This window comes from Aspergillus saccharolyticus (genome assembly GCF_003184585.1).
Source record: "Aspergillus saccharolyticus JOP 1030-1 unplaced genomic scaffold BP01scaffold_49, whole genome shotgun sequence".
In the NCBI taxonomy this organism is placed as follows: Eukaryota; Fungi; Ascomycota; class Eurotiomycetes; order Eurotiales; family Aspergillaceae; genus Aspergillus; species Aspergillus saccharolyticus.
This window is the reverse complement of record NW_020290659.1, coordinates 60,098-77,408: the sequence shown is the minus strand read 5'-3', so window position 1 is coordinate 77,408 and position 17,311 is coordinate 60,098. Positions and strand designations below refer to the sequence as shown.

Genomic DNA, 17,311 nt, shown 5'->3' with positions numbered 1-17,311 from the left:
CCCGAATCAAGTAGTTGCAACTTCTCACAAGACCCAATCCTTGCTGCACATGGAGGTAGTACAGGAAGACCATCCGCGCAGCACATATCAGAAACAAAGACAACATCTCTGCGCTCTATCAGGTTTCAATTGAACATGATTGAACCTTGTTGTCCTTGCCATCGAGATATTGACGTTCATCATTTATCTGCTTTGTGAGGTAGACCGCATACATATCCAGATAAAGACGAACGACAACCTCCCGTATCTCCATACATCTCAAAGACCTGAATATGTCTTTATAAACAGAATCCCGAGGACCCTTATTCTGCGCATCAGCGCACCATCAACGCGAGACAGAATAAGACGAGTCCAGATACGATACTACGCCGCACTGCGAGATAGCATGCCAGCACCGGCTGTGCTGGAGGGCGAATCCTCGCTTCTCCTATCAATGTGTGTGGTGGTGAAGGAGATCTCGGAGGAGCTGAATCACCCCTCGTTTGCAACTCCCTCCTCCTCCTCCCTCCTTCCCTTGCATTCCGCACAGGAAGCAGACTCCACTGCGCCAGCAGCTACAGCCCACCCCCTCCCCGCCCCTTTCAAAAGTGTAACTCAGAACGAGGATGCTCCAACCAAACCCCCTCCGATGGAGGTGGCAGAAGAAGAAGGAGAAGAAAAAGAACCTTTACCACCGTACCCCATCCCCCCCTTCCCCGAAACGAGACAGACCCTGTCAACCTGGTTAAAAACCCTCACAATCCACTTCCCCCCGGCAGAAGGCTTCACAATCCACCCCTCCCTGCACGTCTGCCGCTCCACGCACACCATGTACGACCTTGTGGTGGTGAGGCACGCCGCGCGGCCCGGCCGGCTGTTCACGACGGTGATGGGGTACGACCGCCCGCCGGAGCCGGATGCGTGGGCGTGTCGTGTGAGGGTCTTGCGGGCGCAGTGGCGGCGGGGGAATGGGGTTGGGGAGGCGGTTTGTGGGGCGGTTTGGGTTGGGGGGTTGGTGAGATTTTTCTCTGGGTGATCAGGATGGTTTCCTGTGTATATACTGTGTAGTAGTAGTGGTGTATTTTAAAGCGTGTATGTATGAATATAGTTGAGATTGACTTGGAGGTATAGTTGACAAGTTCCTGGCTATTATTGGTCTGGTGAGAGAGGAGGACCGGGGTCTTCCTGGTCTGTTTGATATATATCAAATACATAGTAGCATTGCTATGCTATAAGGATACCGTATAAACCTTGGAGGTATGTATAGTGGCTACCCCGATCTAGTCTGATGTATTTCAATCTCATGAACTCTAATGGATATCTGAACTGTAGACTTCACACGAATATCAAACGAAAGGGTCAGACAGGAATATGTTGTCAAGCTTTTTTTGTTCCCCTATAAAGCGGCTGGCTACATTCAAGTACACTCTACTATACACCTGAGGTACCTGGCAGGTCCAAGACATCGACCATTCTACCATCCATTCGCCCTGTCACACCTAAGCATTTCTCCCTGGTAATGGACAAACAGCTAGTCTAAGGTTGCAAAACGATGAGCAAGCAGACAGCCTCACAGGATATCTCTTACATGTTCCTGCAGGCCTACACCCTCTACGAACATAACAACATCATCAATCTAAGATAATGTGTAGTACTTGGATAGGTTCAAGGGATTTCACCTGGGTGCCCCTGCTTTCTTAGAACACCGAAGACTAATCAAGATATCATACAAGAACTGAATCCTTACTTCCTGAAACCCCCTCTCACCAATCCGTCAAGCAGCCAAAAATCATATAAGAATAGAAGATATCAAGAGACCCAAGGAAGTTAAACCCCTGGCCCCGATATCCCTCCCTCATTCCTTTCCAATAGGAAGCACCAAACCTAAATCAAAGAGTAAGCAAAACCACCTCCATATCATCATCCCCATCCCCATCCCGATCCCCATTCTCCGCCACGATAGTATCAGTATCCGACTCTACAACATCACCCTCTTCTCCACGCTCCCTCCCAATCCCAACCCCAATCACCCTCCCTCGGAATCGCACCCCCTCCAAAAAATCCCACACCTCCCCCTCCGCAGCCAAATCCCAATCCGCCACCCACCCACGAAAACACTCCTTCAACTCCACCGGACTCCCTTCATCGAGAGTATAAAACGCCACCCGTTCCGGACTCCCCCAACACCCCGCCCCGACCGCCACCCCGCCCACCACCTGCACCCCATCGGGCACGACGACCGGCCAGCTCTCCCAGAGCAACTGCTTTCGGCGGGCAATCTCCGCGCTCACGAAACTGTCGGGAGGGTCAGTACCGGTGCACGGGTGGGGCTGGCTGTCGTCGCGCGGGTGGGCGGTGATGAGCACCAGAACTACCCCGGCGGGGGCCGCACGCTGCACGGTCAGTTCGACGTATTGCAGGGCGAGCTCGCCGGGGTTGGTGGTGCGGAGGGTGTGGGAGGTGATGCTGTAGCCGTGGGCGGGAGGGAAGAGGTGAGAGAGGCGGGTGAGCCATTGGTCGTGGCGGTTCACAGGCAAGGGCATGTTGTCTTTCCTTCGGGGGGGCGGGGGGTTGTGGCGGTTGTGTTGGTGTAGCTGGGGTGGTGTAGCTGGGGTGGTGTAGCTGGGGTTCTGGGTCGTAGTAGGCTGGGCTCGCAGAGTCAAGTCTGCCAGTCATGGAATGATAGGTTAGTGGGTTGTATCTTCGAGCTGGAGTAGGGCATCAGGTATTTATATTTGGTATATACCTGATGAAATTCTCTGCAGCGATGGTGGAGAGACCTGAAATAGCCCCAGTGTATCGATATGGCAATCTCCGCCAAATACTCTCCCAGATTGAGTACTGTTGTGAATGGAGACGTGCGCATCAACTCCCCGAAAACCACCCTCTCCCAGGTTGGGATGGTTTGGTGGATGTAGAATACCGGGGACGATACGAGTGCAACTTCCGTGGGATACTCTGTCTAGCCTGGAGTCGCTGGAATGAGTTCTTCTCACGCGTGGACTTCGTCAACGGATAACTCCCGCGAATGCATCGTTCTTCGGTGAAGATAATGCATTGAAGTCCCTGGTGCGGAACTTATCGGTAAAAACTTCGATGATACCAAAGTACACAAAGCATAAGTCGACAACAGATCAAGCATCCAGCTTCGCATCACGCTCTTAGAACAGAACAAAGAAGCACATGTACACTCTCAGTATATATACAACAGACTTGCGGATTACCTCGCAAACTCAAGAATCCCAAAAGGATCTACACCTCGTAGCAGCATCGCACCATGTCCCAAGTAACACCAATCGAACCAACTTACTTGGACTCCCCCGCCGAATGGATCAAGATTATCGCCGAGATAGTCTACCCCCCCAAAGAGCCATGCAACTGGAGCGTCCAACTGTCCACCAAAACAGCCCCGGACCACGGCCTCTGCGACATGATCACCGTGGCTAACAGCCGTCGCGTCGTGCTGATCATCGCGACCGGGCAGGACCTCTTCGTCCCTCCGCTTGAGGAAGATAACCTGGTGCAGAATCGACGCTTCCAATGCATGCAGAAGGAGTGGCGGGAGCACTACCAGGCCAACGTCCCCATCTTCGGCGGCTGGCTCGTCGCCGGCTATATGAGGTTCATGAGGTCCGTAGACCATATATGCCCACACCACGGGTACTTCCAATCCAGTCGTGATGACGATTCGATGGCCTGGAAAAGACTCAAGGGAGAATTGGCAGCGTGCGGTCACCGCGAGCTGCCTATAACCCTGGGTGATCCACAGCACCGGGACGGAGATTATAGACTCTGGGTTGATTTGGACAAGGCGAGGTTCGCCGAGATCCTGCTGGGGGTCCGCCGCTTTGGCGGGGGGCAGCGCTGCCGCCGACTGGTGGATCGGCTGTACTCGAAGCTGGGGCTTCGACGTGCGGAGTGGGAGGGTGAAGGGCTGACCGTCAAGAGGGCTGGGAGCGAATGAGTTTCGATGGGGACTGGAGTCCAGCTGTAGTTGACATTCCTTGAATAATCTACAGTTGAAGATTGAATATTATTTTGATTAAGCTTCTTGTAGCGTAATTCCACATCCTGATCGAGGGACAGTCGGATGACTGTTCATTCCGTTTTCTTGTCTGCGAGATCGGCCTCCTCGGTGAACCTCAATCGCTTGCCATACACCCACTTCGAGCGGCCCAGGAGGGTGCCTGCGGCAAAGCCCATGTATGCGCCGGCCAGGATAGTAATGGGGAAAGCTTGCCACGGCCGGTCCCTGCATAATCATTAGCATGACTCGACCCAAACATCTCCAAACACGCGATCGAGTTAGAAAACAGATCACTCACCAATCCAAAGGAATAGGCACCGCCCCCAACCAAGCCCCCACGCAAGTTCCTAACGCCGCACCCCATACGGCATCAGCCGGCCGGCTGGCGCCCCAGACCTCACTCCAAACAGTCCCGTCAACACCATGAACATAAACCAGGGGCAGAGTCGTCAGAAGAGCCATGTGGGCCGCGCAGAGGGCCGTCTGGGCATGATGCGTGGTGAACGGCGCGCCGAAAAGGACTAGGAGGATGGCGAGCACCGGGGTCGCCAAGAGGGCAGTCAGGATGAGAGCGAGAACAGAAGGCTAGAAATGATTACCAATTAGCGTAACGCCCATCCAGTATATGACCCAGCTATAGTGGAAATGGGGAAGCTTGGGAAAGCTGCACTTACAATCACTTTACCCCCCAAGCCACCCAGAAGCCCACCCCCAAGACCAGCACCAGCACCGCTTCCACCGCTACCTCCCTTGCGACGCGCGGGACGTCCCGGGCGAAGAATGATATTGCTCGTGCTGCCCGCGGTCGAGCTGGAGGTGCCGCTGTTGCCCGTGGCCTCAAGCGATCCTACAGCCGGGGGAAGACAGATGATTGCGAACACAACCTGACTCGCGGCCAGAAACGGAATCGCGTTCAACATCTCCGAGACGGGATCGTGGACAAGGTGAGGAAAACGAATGGTGAATCCGAGAAGCACCGCAGCAGGATGAGCGAAGGAATAAATGCGCGCGAGTTGCGAGGGGAGAATGCGAATCGGGGGAACCGACTTGAGGACCGGAGGGGCCCCGCTGCTGCTAGACATGGTTCCGGTCACAGTAGGAGAGGGAGGAGAGGAGACCATCTTGACACCAAATACCGAGCGAACACTTATCAACACGGGGCGGGGTGAGCTCGAGAAGTTGAAGCTGGGAGAAGGAGGAAAGCCGGAGAAGGCGGAAGGCGGAAGGCGGAAAGCGAAGGAAAAACTTAATGCCTGAGGTGTCCATCCCCTATTCTCCGCACACACCACCCACACTACAGTACATTTATACAACAAACCACTTTCTGCACGTCTAGATCGCGTTTATTCAGCGCTACTCCTCCAGAACTAATCAATACATACATCAGTCATGACCCATAAAGCATATCAGGCGCAGCGGCCCAATTATGGCAACACATCCTCCGAACATCCTCGTACATAGTATCGCGTCCATCAAAGGACATCTCGTCATCCATCCAAAACCGGACATAACAAATGAAATAGTACAGAAAATCTATGACGGTACACTAGGTCCCGATCCTGACTCAACCTTCTCTTCCTCGACCGTCTCCAAAGGCTCAACAGCAGACGCTGTGACAGTCTCCGCGGAGTCTGTTGGGACATCCGTAGAAGGCATTTTTGGTACATTAAATTCGGAACTGGCCACTGTAGGCTTAAGAGGCTCAGTAGCGGACTCAGTAGTAGGCTCAGTGCTAGGCTCAGCGCTGAGCTCAGTGCTTGGCTGGATGCTGGGCTCAATACTTGGTACAGCACTTGGTTCAGTACTTGGCTCTGTATTAAGCGCAGTAGCAGGCTCAGTGCTCGACTCAGTGCTCGGCTCAGTGCTCGGCTCAGTACTGGGTTCAGTGGGAATCGTCTCAGAAGCGACTGCTGGCACATCAGAAACGGCAGGACCAGCCAATGCAGCAGCCGTCATAACTGGACTCTCAGGCATATGAGGTTCTTCGGGGATCGGCGGTGGGAGCCCGGCTCCAGGCAAAGGCGACACTGGAGAACCGACGGCTGCATCCTTGGGTTGACTAGTCGCATCGATCGGCGCAGGCCGATGTCGCACGTCTGTAGCTGAAGGCGAGAGTGGTTGAGTTGGCACAACATGATCCGCATCGTTCACCGGGCTGCGCGTCCGATCACGCTCCGTAGACTCCTTGACACCGTCGCGCACCTGCGCAACCTTGGCTTTGAATTTCCCAAATAGACTGCGCTTCTCCGGCTCCGATGCCAACGAGGCTTCCCGCGAGCCTCCGGGGTTGCTGACCTCGGCGTCTAGACTCAGGGGTTGATAGCTCGGGTCGTTGGCAAACTGCTGCATGTCAGACGGAGAGCTCCGGCTAGCATGGTGCCAGCTACCGATCGAGCTAGTGCTGCGGTCTGCGCCAGGGTTCGACGCCATGAGCGGGGGCGAAGCCAGCCCCAGACCGATCTGCTCGTTGCTGCGCTTGGCTGACCGTGGAAATCGCCAGCTACGGCGGTGTTCCTTGCGTTCTGCGCGCGCGGAGTCTTCCGCCGCATCGACGTCCGAGTAGTCCGTGAACGACGACCGAGAGTTCATCGATGGGGTGCGAGATCCGTAGGGTCGGAGCGAAGTGTCGCCCATCTGGCTGCCCTCAATCTGCGAAGCCTGCTTCTCGGGCCGACCTTCTCGCGGTGGGCTCAGTTCATCGGAACTAGTGGTTTGGGGAGGACGGGGAGTTGCGCCGCCCACCTCGTTGCCAGCATCCGTCGACCGGGGCCCATGCAGGATCGCTGCCAAACCAGGCTCGGATGTCGCCGCTTGCAGGGAATGCGAGGAGCTGTGCGCGCTTTCGCTGGCGCTGCCGGGAATTCGCTTCTTCTTCAACCGATTCGGCTGCCGAGGTTCCCGTCCTTCGCCGCTCGGCGGTGGTGACTTAGAGAAGAGGCTCGACAGCTTGCGCTCGCGCGTCGGAGTTACTACTGCGGGTGGTGGAGACACTGCTCGCGCAGCAGGAGGTAGGCCTTCGTGCAATACCGGTCGCTCTGTGACTGGTTTTAGTGGCACGGGCTTTTCGGTTGCCGTCGGCCCGTTCTCAGCATTCGCCCGGGGAATCGGCCCATGTGTCGAGGAGTGTACGTAGACAATCCCGACCCCGGTGCCTGTCGAGGGAGGGGGTGGCGATTGAGGATCATGTGGCTGTGGGGGAACTGGTTGCTCCGGTACTGATGGCACAGGAGCCGATTGCACGGGAGGGCGCCCAGGCATTAGCTGCGCAGGGATAGGCGGCCGAGGTGCGGGCGGTACTTGGCTGGGTGGTGCAACAGGGGAGGGCTGACCGTTGGTGATGGCGCTATTATTAGTGGGTGATTGGATAATGGTACTCGAGGTACTGGACAGGGCTTTGTCCTCCTCCACTGTTGGTGGCGCACGGCTGGACGATCGGGAATGTTGCGCGGAGGTACGATTCGGCGAGTTCAAGCCGGTCGACTCAGCGACCCGACCATAGCGGTGTGCAGGAATGGCTGGGGACATCTTCGATGGTAAGGTGTTGCTGCGGTGCACACCGGCTGCGCTCATCGAGGGCGGCGTGGCCGGGCTGGCGTTGTTGGAGTTGCGCGAATTCCGCGATGAGACGGACACATTCCTGCGAAGGCTTTCATACTTTCGGAAGCTCTCTCCGCCTCCACTGGCGCTCGACACCGAGCGTCGGATGTTGGTGGAATGAGTAGTGGGCCGGCGCGTCACGCCCCCTTCGACCTCCTTGAGCGTCTGCTCATCAGCGGCCGTCCCGTTCATTCCGAACAGGAAATGGTCCTGGTTTTCGATCAGGAAAATCAGCACATCCTGGCTCAGCTTGTATTCGTCCGGCGACATGTCGTGTTGAGGGTGCGACAGGAGCCCGGGCTGGAAAATGGCGGACAGATTGGCCGAGGTCATCCGGTTCTGGTCCGATTTCGACGCGAACACAGCCAGCAGATCCAAAATGTAGAGTAACAGTTGCTTGTTCAGAGGGGGCAGCTCGCGGATGAGCTGCTGGTACGCCGCAACGGCCTTCGCATGATCGAATGCCGCTGATTCATTGGCTAGCGCATTGTTCTCTATTTGTTCCTGGACTTGTCTTTGATAGGTGCGGAGTGGCTCGCGGAAACGTTCGTAGAAGTCCAAGGGGACGATAGGCTCGGGCAGCTGGTTCAGATAGCGTCGTAGCACGTTGGCAGCATCGTGCACTGTGTACCCCGTCCAATCGAGACCTTTGCCATACCGTTCGGGGGAATCAAAGACTTCCTGCAAGTCTTTGATGCGTTTCGCGGATCCACTGAGACGGAAGATGCCCTCAACATCCGTCGCTAAATCCTTGATCAGCTTGTGACTGACTCCAATAGGTGAAGAGCAAGAACCACTTACCTTTCTCCTTCAAAAACACGCCGCATTTGGCTACCACAATAGGCACGTAGCCGTAGATGAAGCTCTCTCCATTGTCGTTGGTCAGCGAAATGGCGACGTTGGCGTACTTGATGCTGACGTTGAGTGGGACGCCAAAGATGCCCTGAGGTTTCTCTGTAGATACATGATCAGCGCATCTGGACCCGCCGTTGACTGAAAAGCATGGGAACAGGCAGTCGGACTCTGTCCGGTGCTAAAGGAGCAGACCGGGCCTGGCCCGGATGCGAGTCATGGTGTCTCCCAGCAGTGACGCAGATCAACAGCTGATGACCGCATTGCATCCGACACCCGCTTCGGACTGCCACTCCCGAGCTTCAGATTGTTCCTCCACGCAGACATACCTTTCGGTTCCTCCTTGCGAGTGTTTCTTTTGAACTGCCTCCACCAGGAAGCCAAATCCCGTTTCGAAGGCGGCGAGGTTGCGATGACGTCTGGCTGGGCAGTCGGGGGCGGAAGTGGGTGCAGCGGCTCCACGCCGGCGTGCGATTTGCCCGTAACCATCGTGAGAAGGGAATGCGCGACAGAGAGGGAGGATCGGGGGACGAAATGCGACACTGGCGGCAATGAAGTAGAGAAAGCAGCGACGAGACTAGACCCAGCTGGAGAAAACCCGAGGCTGCTGTCACCGCCCTGGCGTTGGCGCAAGAAATTCCGGGGCTGGGAGGCGTGATCCCAAAATAGCACGAGGGCTAGTCAGGCAGCGGGTTTAGGTGCCGCGCCGTCGGGGGGAACAGCGTGCAATGGGAGGTAGAACCCGGGGAAATTTGCTTAGGAGTGTCTCGAACGGTGTATGGCGATCGAGGGGAGAGGGGACGACAGGAACGGAGGGAGCAGGTAAGAAGATGGAGAAAGGAAAAAGAAAGAGAAGAATTCAGGAGGAAAGCCAGCAAAAGAAAGAAGAAAGGGAGACGGAACAGACAGGGATGGTTGACGGGCGGGCGGGATGAAGGGGGAGCCAGAGCGTCAGGTAGTAAAGTAGTAGTAGTAAGTCAGAGGGAAGCCACAAAAAGCGATTTAATCAAACTGGCGATAGGCACGGGGACGAAAGAGCTGCACAACCCTGTCACGTATAAGGAAACGTAGTGGTTGTCGATGGAGGGATTTCTGGTAATTTTTTTTTTTTTTCTCTTTTTTTTTTTTTTTTTTTTTACCCTTCCCTTCCAAGTATGCGAAGGAAGATAGAGAGGAAGGTAGACAGAAAGGAGGGAGTGAGTGTGCTTGGTGATAGACAGTTGAAGAAGAGAGGACGTTCTTGTCGTCGTCGTCAGTTGTGCACACACCCACACTCACTCACACAGTCACTCGCTCGCTCGTTCCCAGTCACTTAACAGACCACGCACACAGAATCCACTTGGATAGTGGACTGACAGAGAAAGGGCTGACTTTTGGACCCTCCGACAGGGTGCGAAGGAGGTGTGCGTGCTGGTCGATCCGGGGATGAAGAGCCAATGACCATCATCGACAGAAGGGAATGGGGGGGGCAAACGGAGGTAGGAGAGTGGCCCAGAAGAGATCGTCGAGTGAAAGACTCAAAGTCTGGTGCTGCTGCTGGTACTGGTGACTGGACTGAACTAACTGAATGTGAAGGATTGATGGGGAAGGGGATTGATTAATGATTGATGGGCATCAGTCGATTGATGGGTAATAATAATTATTTGGAGGGCGGCAGGACCGGAGGTAGAGAGCGAAGGAGATTTGACAGCATAGAGAGGGAAAAAGGATGGGGAACAATAATACTCAAGAACCAGTCATCGATTGCTATGAAAGCCCGGCCCCCCTCTTTAGCACTCTCGATCACCTATCGGATTTGAGGTATGTAAATTGAAGAAAGGATGTGATGGGATAAAGTGTATGGGAGACGACGGATGAATGAGGGAGGTATAGGGAGATTAATTAGTGAAATTGAGGACTTGTACATGTACATAGACATATAGCACTGCACCATCAACTCACGCGGGAGGATAACGATTAAATGTCAATAATTCTCCATCTTAATAATCTTCCGGAGTGGTGCATCCAAAAGATGTCGATGATTATCATTTGAACCCACTTCGGATGGATGTCTCCTCGAACCAGTTCCAGGGATCCAGGGTTTCTGGCACGAAACGACAGAAGGGGAGAAGGGAACAGAAGGGCCCTGTTCCCTTTTTTTTTTTTTTTTTTTCCTTCTTCAATTCTTTTTTTTTTCCCGCCATGATCTGACGGTTCTGGCCCTGGATCTAGTCGGATTACTAGGCGGTTCTTCAACTTCATTCCGTTACGACGGTTGGATCAATCTCTGCTAAGTTGCTAACTACTGCAGATCGAGCCACTAACAAGAGGCCCAACAAAGTGAGACATTCAGTCCACCTAAACTACTAGTCCACTACGTAGTAGTACTAGGCTCCCTATGGCCTATTGAGTCTAGTCTACGGAGACGTGGTGAAGAAAATAACACCAAATCTCGATTGCTGACTGATGAGTGCGAGTCACGACAAGCAAGAATGATGATGACCAACTGTTCGTTGGTTGTGAAACCAGCTGGCCAGGATGATACATTTCTCGGTAAGAGCCACGCAAGAATCTTCGTTCTCTCCTTCTCCTGTCCTCTCCCAGACCCTCCAGGAAGGGTGTGGTCTAAAAATAATGGATGACCCAGGATCGTGGTGCCTGTCGGCTCTCTGTCAGCAGATTGCAACCTTTTACACAGTAACTAGAAGTAGGAGTACTCCGCACGGAGTACCTGGATTGATTCTTAGTGCAGCCCCTCCACCGAAGCAGAAACCGACCACTCCATGACGATTGAACCCTCCCGCGGTTCACCCGATCAGCAACTTGGCTTACTGTGTATGCCTTATGGAGTATGTGGCTATCATCCTGGGTTGGTGGATAACAATGAGATCTTCTGATTCTCTTTCTTCATTGTCTGGTCATGCCGTTGCCGATCCCAGGAATGGTCAAGGGCACGCACGGATTGTACTGTAGACCTGGGGGAGAAAGGGGAGCGAAAAGATTGGGTCGATTGGAAGGTAGAGTTGTTCACGGGGGCAGGGGAAGAGGAATCATTGCCTTTCACTCCCTGGCCAATTTTCCAGCACTCCAGCAGTCGCAGTCGACCGTCATCCAGATCCCAGGGTGGTGGATGAAGCTAGCCATGGTTCTTAGCCAGCCAGACAGATGGAGGGGGGTGCTTTTTTTAACTCTCAATCTTTTGCGGGTGGCCTCGTCTCGTCTCTTTCGTGTCGCCCGCCTCGGCTCCTGCTCCATCGCGAGCACAACCGACGGGACCGAGAGAATCCGGACACGAATGAGTCAGCCATTATATCATGTGACTCTTCCTTTCTTTTCCTGCCGATGACGACACGTGATCTTTGCTCCTGTGATCGCACGTGACAATCGCAGAGCCTGCGGTCCGCTGTGAAGCTCCGGAGCTGGTCGTCATCGAGAATTATCGACAGTTGCTGTGTGTATATCATAATTTCCATCACCTCTCTCCCATTTTACACCAAATATTATCACTATGGAAGGGTATGTGCAATGCATCGTCCATCTCCACCTGCCATAATCGCCGCCCCGCCAGATCTTTGCTAACCAGCCTAGACTCAATGCCTCGGAACAACGCGAGCTCGCTGCCCGTATGGAGAGAAAGCAGATGAAGGAATTCATGACCGTACGTGCCGCTTCGCCGCAAAGCAAAATCAATTTGTCTCGAGATCTCTTTGCCATTCAATGACGATATCTACCACTGCCCATCCTCCCTTGATTCTTAGCTGCCACTGCATACGCACTAACACTTCCGGAATTTCAGATGTACACCAAGCTCGTGCAGAAGTGCTTCGACGACTGTGTCAATGACTTCACCACCAAGTCCCTGATCAACCGGGAGGAGAGCTGCGTGATGCGCTGCGTCGACAAGTACATGAAGAGCTCGGCCCGATTGAACGAGCGCTTCCAGGAACAGAACGCGGCCATGATGCAGCAGGGCCAAATGCCGGGTCGGTAAAGCCGGTTCTTGTACGCTCTTGTCTTGCTGGGTAGTTCTTGCATTCGGTTTGGCGAACTCTGTATAAAATCTTAGATTCAATGACGAGCTTCCTGGTTTGGAAGATGGATATGCTTGGACTCTCGATGTGATGACTGCTCTAGATGGCGCGGACTATAACTCCTTGTAGGTCTCCTAGGCCCGCGGCGCGCTCTCATCAGGCTTGACTGGATAATCTGAAGGATGCTGTAGAATAATCGCTTCTGTGGAGATTGCCGCGGACTGACAGTAGACTGATCTTGACAAACGGGGCTGTCGGGAATACCTGATAAGACACCAAGGGCGAAGAAGGTTATCTGGAAAAGAACAGACTTGATTCTCTCTATTCAGAGTCTTACGTAGGTGGATCTCATCTCTAACGCTACCGTGCGAGTCCATGCATAAGTCCTTCATTTGCAGTCTACAATCCTCGGAAATTGTTTGATGCGCAAGTGCTGGGCATCATTCTGTCGGACAGTGTTTGTACATTGGTTCGGATCCTCGACCTCGTACCTACCTCACCAGTTTGGGAATGTCTCGAAGTCTTAGATCGCAAGGACCATAAGGAGACGCGTCACGGATTCCTACCTCGCATCCAGCCTCGACACTGCATTTCAGGTGAATCCAACATACTGCCCCCCCCAAATAAGTAAGCGGTGGAGAGCCGACATCGGGTGACGGGAGCGACCTTTCGCGTTTGGAGTGGGAGGGCAGGCCCAGCAGATAATTGTTTGGGCGTAGTGTGAATACGCGTGTCACATCTTATGAACAAGTACTCCGTAGAATGGAGATATCTCTCCAAATCTGGAGATAGGCCGACTATTCCCGCCGATGATCTGATCTTTTGTCGATAGTGAAGCACCGGGCAGACGCCAAGCAGCCGGAAACTATTGCCCTTTCTGTGGGTGTGCGCTAAGATGATAAGAGCAGCGAATTGGGAAGGAGGTGGGGACGGAGGCCGGGTTGGTCTGGTTTGGTTGGCGGCTTGTTTGCATAGTTTTGCATAGTTTGACAGTCATGACTAATTCCGAGCAACAGAATGATTTGATGAAGTGATGCGGAGAGATGAGGGGCAGGAGGCAGACAGCAGCTGTCTGTCTGTATACTTACTTACAGCCCAGTTCACTTACTGTATCTAAGGTATTCATCATTCTACGCACGCCTCGGATTGCCATCCGAAGTCTTGCTCTCTTGTTTTGTACTTACTGCACTGAATCATCACACCCCCCCCCCCAACTAGAAATTGCCCCTCACCATATTTCTCCTCTCTTTCCTCATTGCTTCCCCCCTCCCCCTCATCGGCAAAACTCCACTTCTCTTTGTCCAATTCGAGCAATTTATTCCCGCCCGAACCACTCACTCTCCGTACTTTCCACCACTTTCTTTTCATCTTCCATCATCTCTCTTCTCTTCTTATATCTCGCTCCATCTGCCTTCCCCTGGCTCTGTTTCAGCTACCATCTTTAATCATATACCCATCATCACAATGGCCGACACCGTAGGAAAGGTGGGCTAGCCCTCCCATAGCTTGATGTCATCCATGTTCTTTGCTAATTCTTTCTAGACCATCACCTGCAAGGTGGGCATCTCTTTGACCTGATCACAGTACCACCCAATTGATCTAATACCATCTAGGCTGCCGTCGCCTGGGGCGCCGGAGAGCCTCTCTCCATCGAGGACATTGAGGTCGCACCTCCCAAGGCCCATGAGGTCCGCATCCAGATCCACCACACCGGTGTCTGCCACACAGGTGCGTCACGGTATATGCGTTGCAGGGTTCATTCCAGCTGACACCGTCAGATGCCTACACGCTCTCTGGAAAGGACCCCGAGGGTGCTTTCCCCGTCGTCCTCGGTCACGAGGGTGCCGGTATCGTCGAGTCCGTCGGCGAGGGCGTCACCTCCGTGAAGCCCGGTGACTATGTCATCGCACTGTAGTAAGTGTTTTTTCCCCTCCATTGTTCAGTGAACTTGCAGCAGTAACTGATCGGTCAGCACCCCCGAATGCCGGGAGTGCAAGTTCTGCAAGTCCGGCAAGACCAACCTCTGCGGCAAGATCCGCGCCACGCAGGGCAAGGGTGTCATGCCCGACGGCACCTCCCGCTTCAAGGCGCGCGGCAAGGATCTCCTGCACTTCATGGGCACCTCAACCTTCTCGCAGTACACGGTGGTGGCCGACATCTCGGTGGTGGCAGTGACCCCCAAGATCCCCACGGATCGGTCCTGTCTGCTGGGCTGCGGTATTACCACGGGCTACGGTGCCGCCGTGGAGACGGCCAAGGTCGAGGAGGGTTCCAACATCGCCGTCTTCGGTGCGGGCTGCGTGGGTCTGTCCGTCATCCAGGGTGCGGTCAAGAACAAGGCCGGCAAGATCATTGTTGTCGATGTCAACGACGGCAAGGAGGCGTGGGCCCGCAAGTTCGGCGCCACCGACTTCGTCAACCCCACCAAGCTCAGCGGCAAGACGATCCAGGAGCAGCTGATCGACATGACCGACGGCGGTTGCGACTACACCTTCGACTGCACGGGCAACGTGGGCGTGATGCGGGCGGCTCTGGAGGCGTGCCACAAGGGATGGGGACAGAGCATTGTCATCGGTGTTGCTGCTGCTGGCCAGGAGATTTCGACCCGCCGTAAGTTTTTGCGCCTGAGATATGGGGGTCTTGAGTCTATACTAACTTCGTGCAGCATTCCAGCTGGTTACCGGCCGTGTGTGGAAGGGATGTGCCTTTGGTGGTATCAAAGGCCGCACGCAGCTGCCTGGCCTGGTTGACGACTATTTGAACGGCCAGCTGAAGGTGGACGAGTTCATTACGCACCGGGAGAAGTTGGCGGACATCAACACTGCGTTTGAGCAGATGAAGCAGGGTGATTGTGTGCGTTGTGTGGTTGATATGTCTTAAACTTGTTTGAAAATTGTGAGGAGTACATGTGCAATATGACTGACTGATACCACGAGCGCAAGATATGAACTGTTCGATAGTGTAGTATCTGTAAGGAGTCTCAGGGACTGCAAGATTTAAATCGAGTTCGCAGTGTAGTACATATAGGTGTAATGGGAGTCTCTCAAGGTCCTCACCCCCCATTGGGGACCTGGTGGCTGATTTCGTCCGCGTCGATCACTGAACATCATCATGTTGTGTATAAGCTTGCCATTCTAGCATCGCCACATCACACCATCTCGACCGGAGAATTAAATGCATCAAGGAGCTACAAACCCCGCCGCTATCTTTCTGCTATCTCATTCCCCACATCAGATACCAGGGAGGTACAGATAACACAGAGACAGATACAGATACAGCCCAAAACGCGGCCAACTTCCGAGCTGTCTGCCACCCCCTCCGACCTCCACAGCCAGCTTCAACCCCTCAATCAATTACTTTCTGAGGGGTAGTAGTAAAGCGGATCGCATTCGGTGCCAGAAGTACCTCCGAGAACGGAGTCACCTACCGAGCAGGCTAGGTATATAACCACGAGGGAGCACAACCACCTCGCCCCCCAACAGCGATACAACATCATTGAACTTCAGAAAGGACAACAACACCAATCCTCACCCATCCCTATACTTATGCCTTTAAGTTACGTACCCAAGCTCATCACAAATAAACCTCATAAACAAAAATGACCACCTCAACCGAAATCCCCCTCCCCACCCCCTTCAACGCCATCCCCCGCTTGGACCTCACCCTGGGTCCCTCCCCGATCCACCCCCTCCCCCGCATCAGCGCCGACCTCACCACCGCCTCCAACCCGGTGAGTATCTACGCCAAACGGGACGACCTCTCCTCGCACCTGGCGTATGGGGGGAACAAAACCCGCAAACTGGAGTACATTCTCGCGCCGGCGGTGACGCCTCCCAGTGCCAGCGATGCCCAATCGCCCCCACTACCCGTACTATCCAACAACCACCACCACCCGCGGGCCTCAGAATGGGAAAAGGCCACCACTTTAATCTCCATCGGCGGGCTGCAATCCAACCACACGCGGCAAGTCGCCGCGTGCGCCGCCCACCTGGGGCTCAAATGCCGCCTGATCCAAGAGAACTGGGTCCCGGATTATACCGCCCACTCGCCGCAGTACGATAAAGTGGGGAACCTGCAGCTCTCGCGACTGCTGGGGGCGGATGTGCGGATCCATCTGCCGACGGAATTCGGGATTGGGCATAAGGAGACACTCCGGAACCTGGAGCAGGAGTGTCGGGAGATGGGGGAGGTGCCGTATTATATCCCGGCGGGGGGCTCGGATCATCCGCTGGGAGGGTTGGGGTTTGCGCGGTGGGCGTTTGAGGTCCGGGCGCAGGAGGAGACCCTCGGAAAGAAATTTGGGACGGTGGTGGTGTGTGCGGTGACGGGGGGCACGTTGGGGGGCATGGTCGCTGGGTTCAAGTTGTTGAAGAGGTTGTATCCGGAGGATGAGCATGAGCAGAAACGAGCAGTGGTGGGGATTGATGCTAGTGCGAAGCCGAAGGAGACGAAGGAGCAGGTGCTGCGCATTGCGAGGGTGACTGCCGCACAGATCGGTCTCGCCCCCGAGGATATTACCGAAGACGATGTCTGTCTCGTCGAGGACTATCATGCCGGCGTGTACGGCGTCCCCGACAAGCAGACCTGGGAGGCCATCGAGTATGCCGCCCGCATGGAGGCCTTCATCACCGACCCCGTCTACGAGGGTAAGAGTTTCGCCGGCATGGTCGATTTGATCCGCAAGGGCAAGATCACCGGCAATGTGCTGTATGCCCATCTTGGAGGGCAGTTGGCTTTGAATGCCTACACTGATGTCGGCGAGCGGAAGGAGTGATTGGATCAATGTGCTGTGCTATGCAAAGTGATGGGGTAACTTATGACATTTACAGAGAGCAATCCAATGCAA

The 17,311-nt window shown here is 54.5% G+C and overlaps 8 protein-coding genes across 8 annotated transcripts; 5 read left to right on the top strand and 3 right to left on the bottom strand.

Moving 5' to 3' along the window:
- Positions 1-385: 385 nt before the first annotated feature.
- Positions 386-1,015, top strand: BP01DRAFT_386554 (uncharacterized protein; the record flags this gene model as incomplete). Its single annotated transcript, XM_025577679.1, has 1 exon — positions 386-1,015. One exon carries the CDS (start codon positions 386-388, stop codon positions 1,013-1,015), a length of 630 nt encoding a protein of 209 aa, XP_025427258.1.
- An 853-nt stretch (positions 1,016-1,868) lies between these two features.
- Positions 1,869-2,522, bottom strand: BP01DRAFT_407290 (uncharacterized protein; the record flags this gene model as incomplete). Its single annotated transcript, XM_025578792.1, has 1 exon — positions 1,869-2,522. One exon carries the CDS (start codon positions 2,520-2,522, stop codon positions 1,869-1,871), a length of 654 nt encoding a protein of 217 aa, XP_025427257.1.
- A 392-nt stretch (positions 2,523-2,914) lies between these two features.
- Positions 2,915-4,121, top strand: BP01DRAFT_172244 (uncharacterized protein). Its single transcript, XM_025570777.1, has one exon. The coding sequence runs from the start codon at positions 3,257-3,259 to the stop codon at positions 3,941-3,943; it is 687 nt and encodes a 228-aa protein (XP_025427256.1). The 5' UTR covers positions 2,915-3,256; the 3' UTR covers positions 3,944-4,121.
- BP01DRAFT_369170 (PIG-F family protein) lies at positions 4,078-5,127 on the bottom strand (the record flags this gene model as incomplete). Its single annotated transcript, XM_025576540.1, has 3 exons — positions 4,078-4,231; positions 4,305-4,591; positions 4,681-5,127. The coding sequence occupies 3 exons, from the start codon at positions 5,125-5,127 to the stop codon at positions 4,078-4,080; spliced, it is 888 nt and encodes a 295-aa protein (XP_025427255.1).
- A 412-nt stretch (positions 5,128-5,539) lies between these two features.
- On the bottom strand, positions 5,540-8,944 carry BP01DRAFT_369169 (putative Rho GTPase activator (Sac7); the record flags this gene model as incomplete). Its single annotated transcript, XM_025576539.1, has 3 exons — positions 5,540-8,373; positions 8,405-8,557; positions 8,785-8,944. The coding sequence occupies 3 exons, from the start codon at positions 8,942-8,944 to the stop codon at positions 5,540-5,542; spliced, it is 3,147 nt and encodes a 1,048-aa protein (XP_025427254.1).
- Positions 8,945-11,942: 2,998 nt separating this feature from the next.
- Positions 11,943-12,425, top strand: tim9 (protein transporter TIM9; the record flags this gene model as incomplete). The annotated part of the gene is made up of 3 exons (XM_025577678.1): positions 11,943-11,950; positions 12,023-12,092; positions 12,231-12,425. The coding sequence occupies 3 exons, from the start codon at positions 11,943-11,945 to the stop codon at positions 12,423-12,425; spliced, it is 273 nt and encodes a 90-aa protein (XP_025427253.1).
- A 1,249-nt stretch (positions 12,426-13,674) lies between these two features.
- On the top strand, positions 13,675-15,449 carry BP01DRAFT_328028 (bifunctional alcohol dehydrogenase/S-(hydroxymethyl)glutathione dehydrogenase). Its single transcript, XM_025572928.1, has 6 exons — positions 13,675-13,950; positions 14,008-14,022; positions 14,079-14,193; positions 14,244-14,379; positions 14,438-15,075; positions 15,131-15,449. Exons 1-6 carry the CDS (start codon positions 13,930-13,932, stop codon positions 15,343-15,345), a joined length of 1,140 nt encoding a protein of 379 aa, XP_025427252.1. The 5' UTR covers positions 13,675-13,929; the 3' UTR covers positions 15,346-15,449.
- Positions 15,450-15,949: 500 nt separating this feature from the next.
- BP01DRAFT_172093 (putative 1-aminocyclopropane-1-carboxylate deaminase) lies at positions 15,950-17,310 on the top strand. The gene has a single exon (XM_025570776.1). It carries the CDS (start codon positions 16,064-16,066, stop codon positions 17,237-17,239), a length of 1,176 nt encoding a protein of 391 aa, XP_025427251.1. The 5' UTR covers positions 15,950-16,063; the 3' UTR covers positions 17,240-17,310.
- Position 17,311: the final 1 nt, after the last annotated feature.

Coding starts and splice junctions, on each gene's coding strand:
- BP01DRAFT_172244 (XM_025570777.1), top strand. CDS start 3,257: ATGTCCCAAGTAACACCAATCGAACCAACTTACTTGGACTCCCCCGCC.
- BP01DRAFT_328028 (XM_025572928.1), top strand. CDS start 13,930: ATGGCCGACACCGTAGGAAAG. Junction 14,380..14,437: donor GACTATGTCATCGCACTGTA/GTAAGTGTTTTT, acceptor CTGATCGGTCAG/CACCCCCGAATGCCGGGAGT. Junction 15,076..15,130: donor CCAGGAGATTTCGACCCGCC/GTAAGTTTTTGC, acceptor AACTTCGTGCAG/CATTCCAGCTGGTTACCGGC.
- BP01DRAFT_172093 (XM_025570776.1), top strand. CDS start 16,064: ATGACCACCTCAACCGAAATCCCCCTCCCCACCCCCTTCAACGCCATC.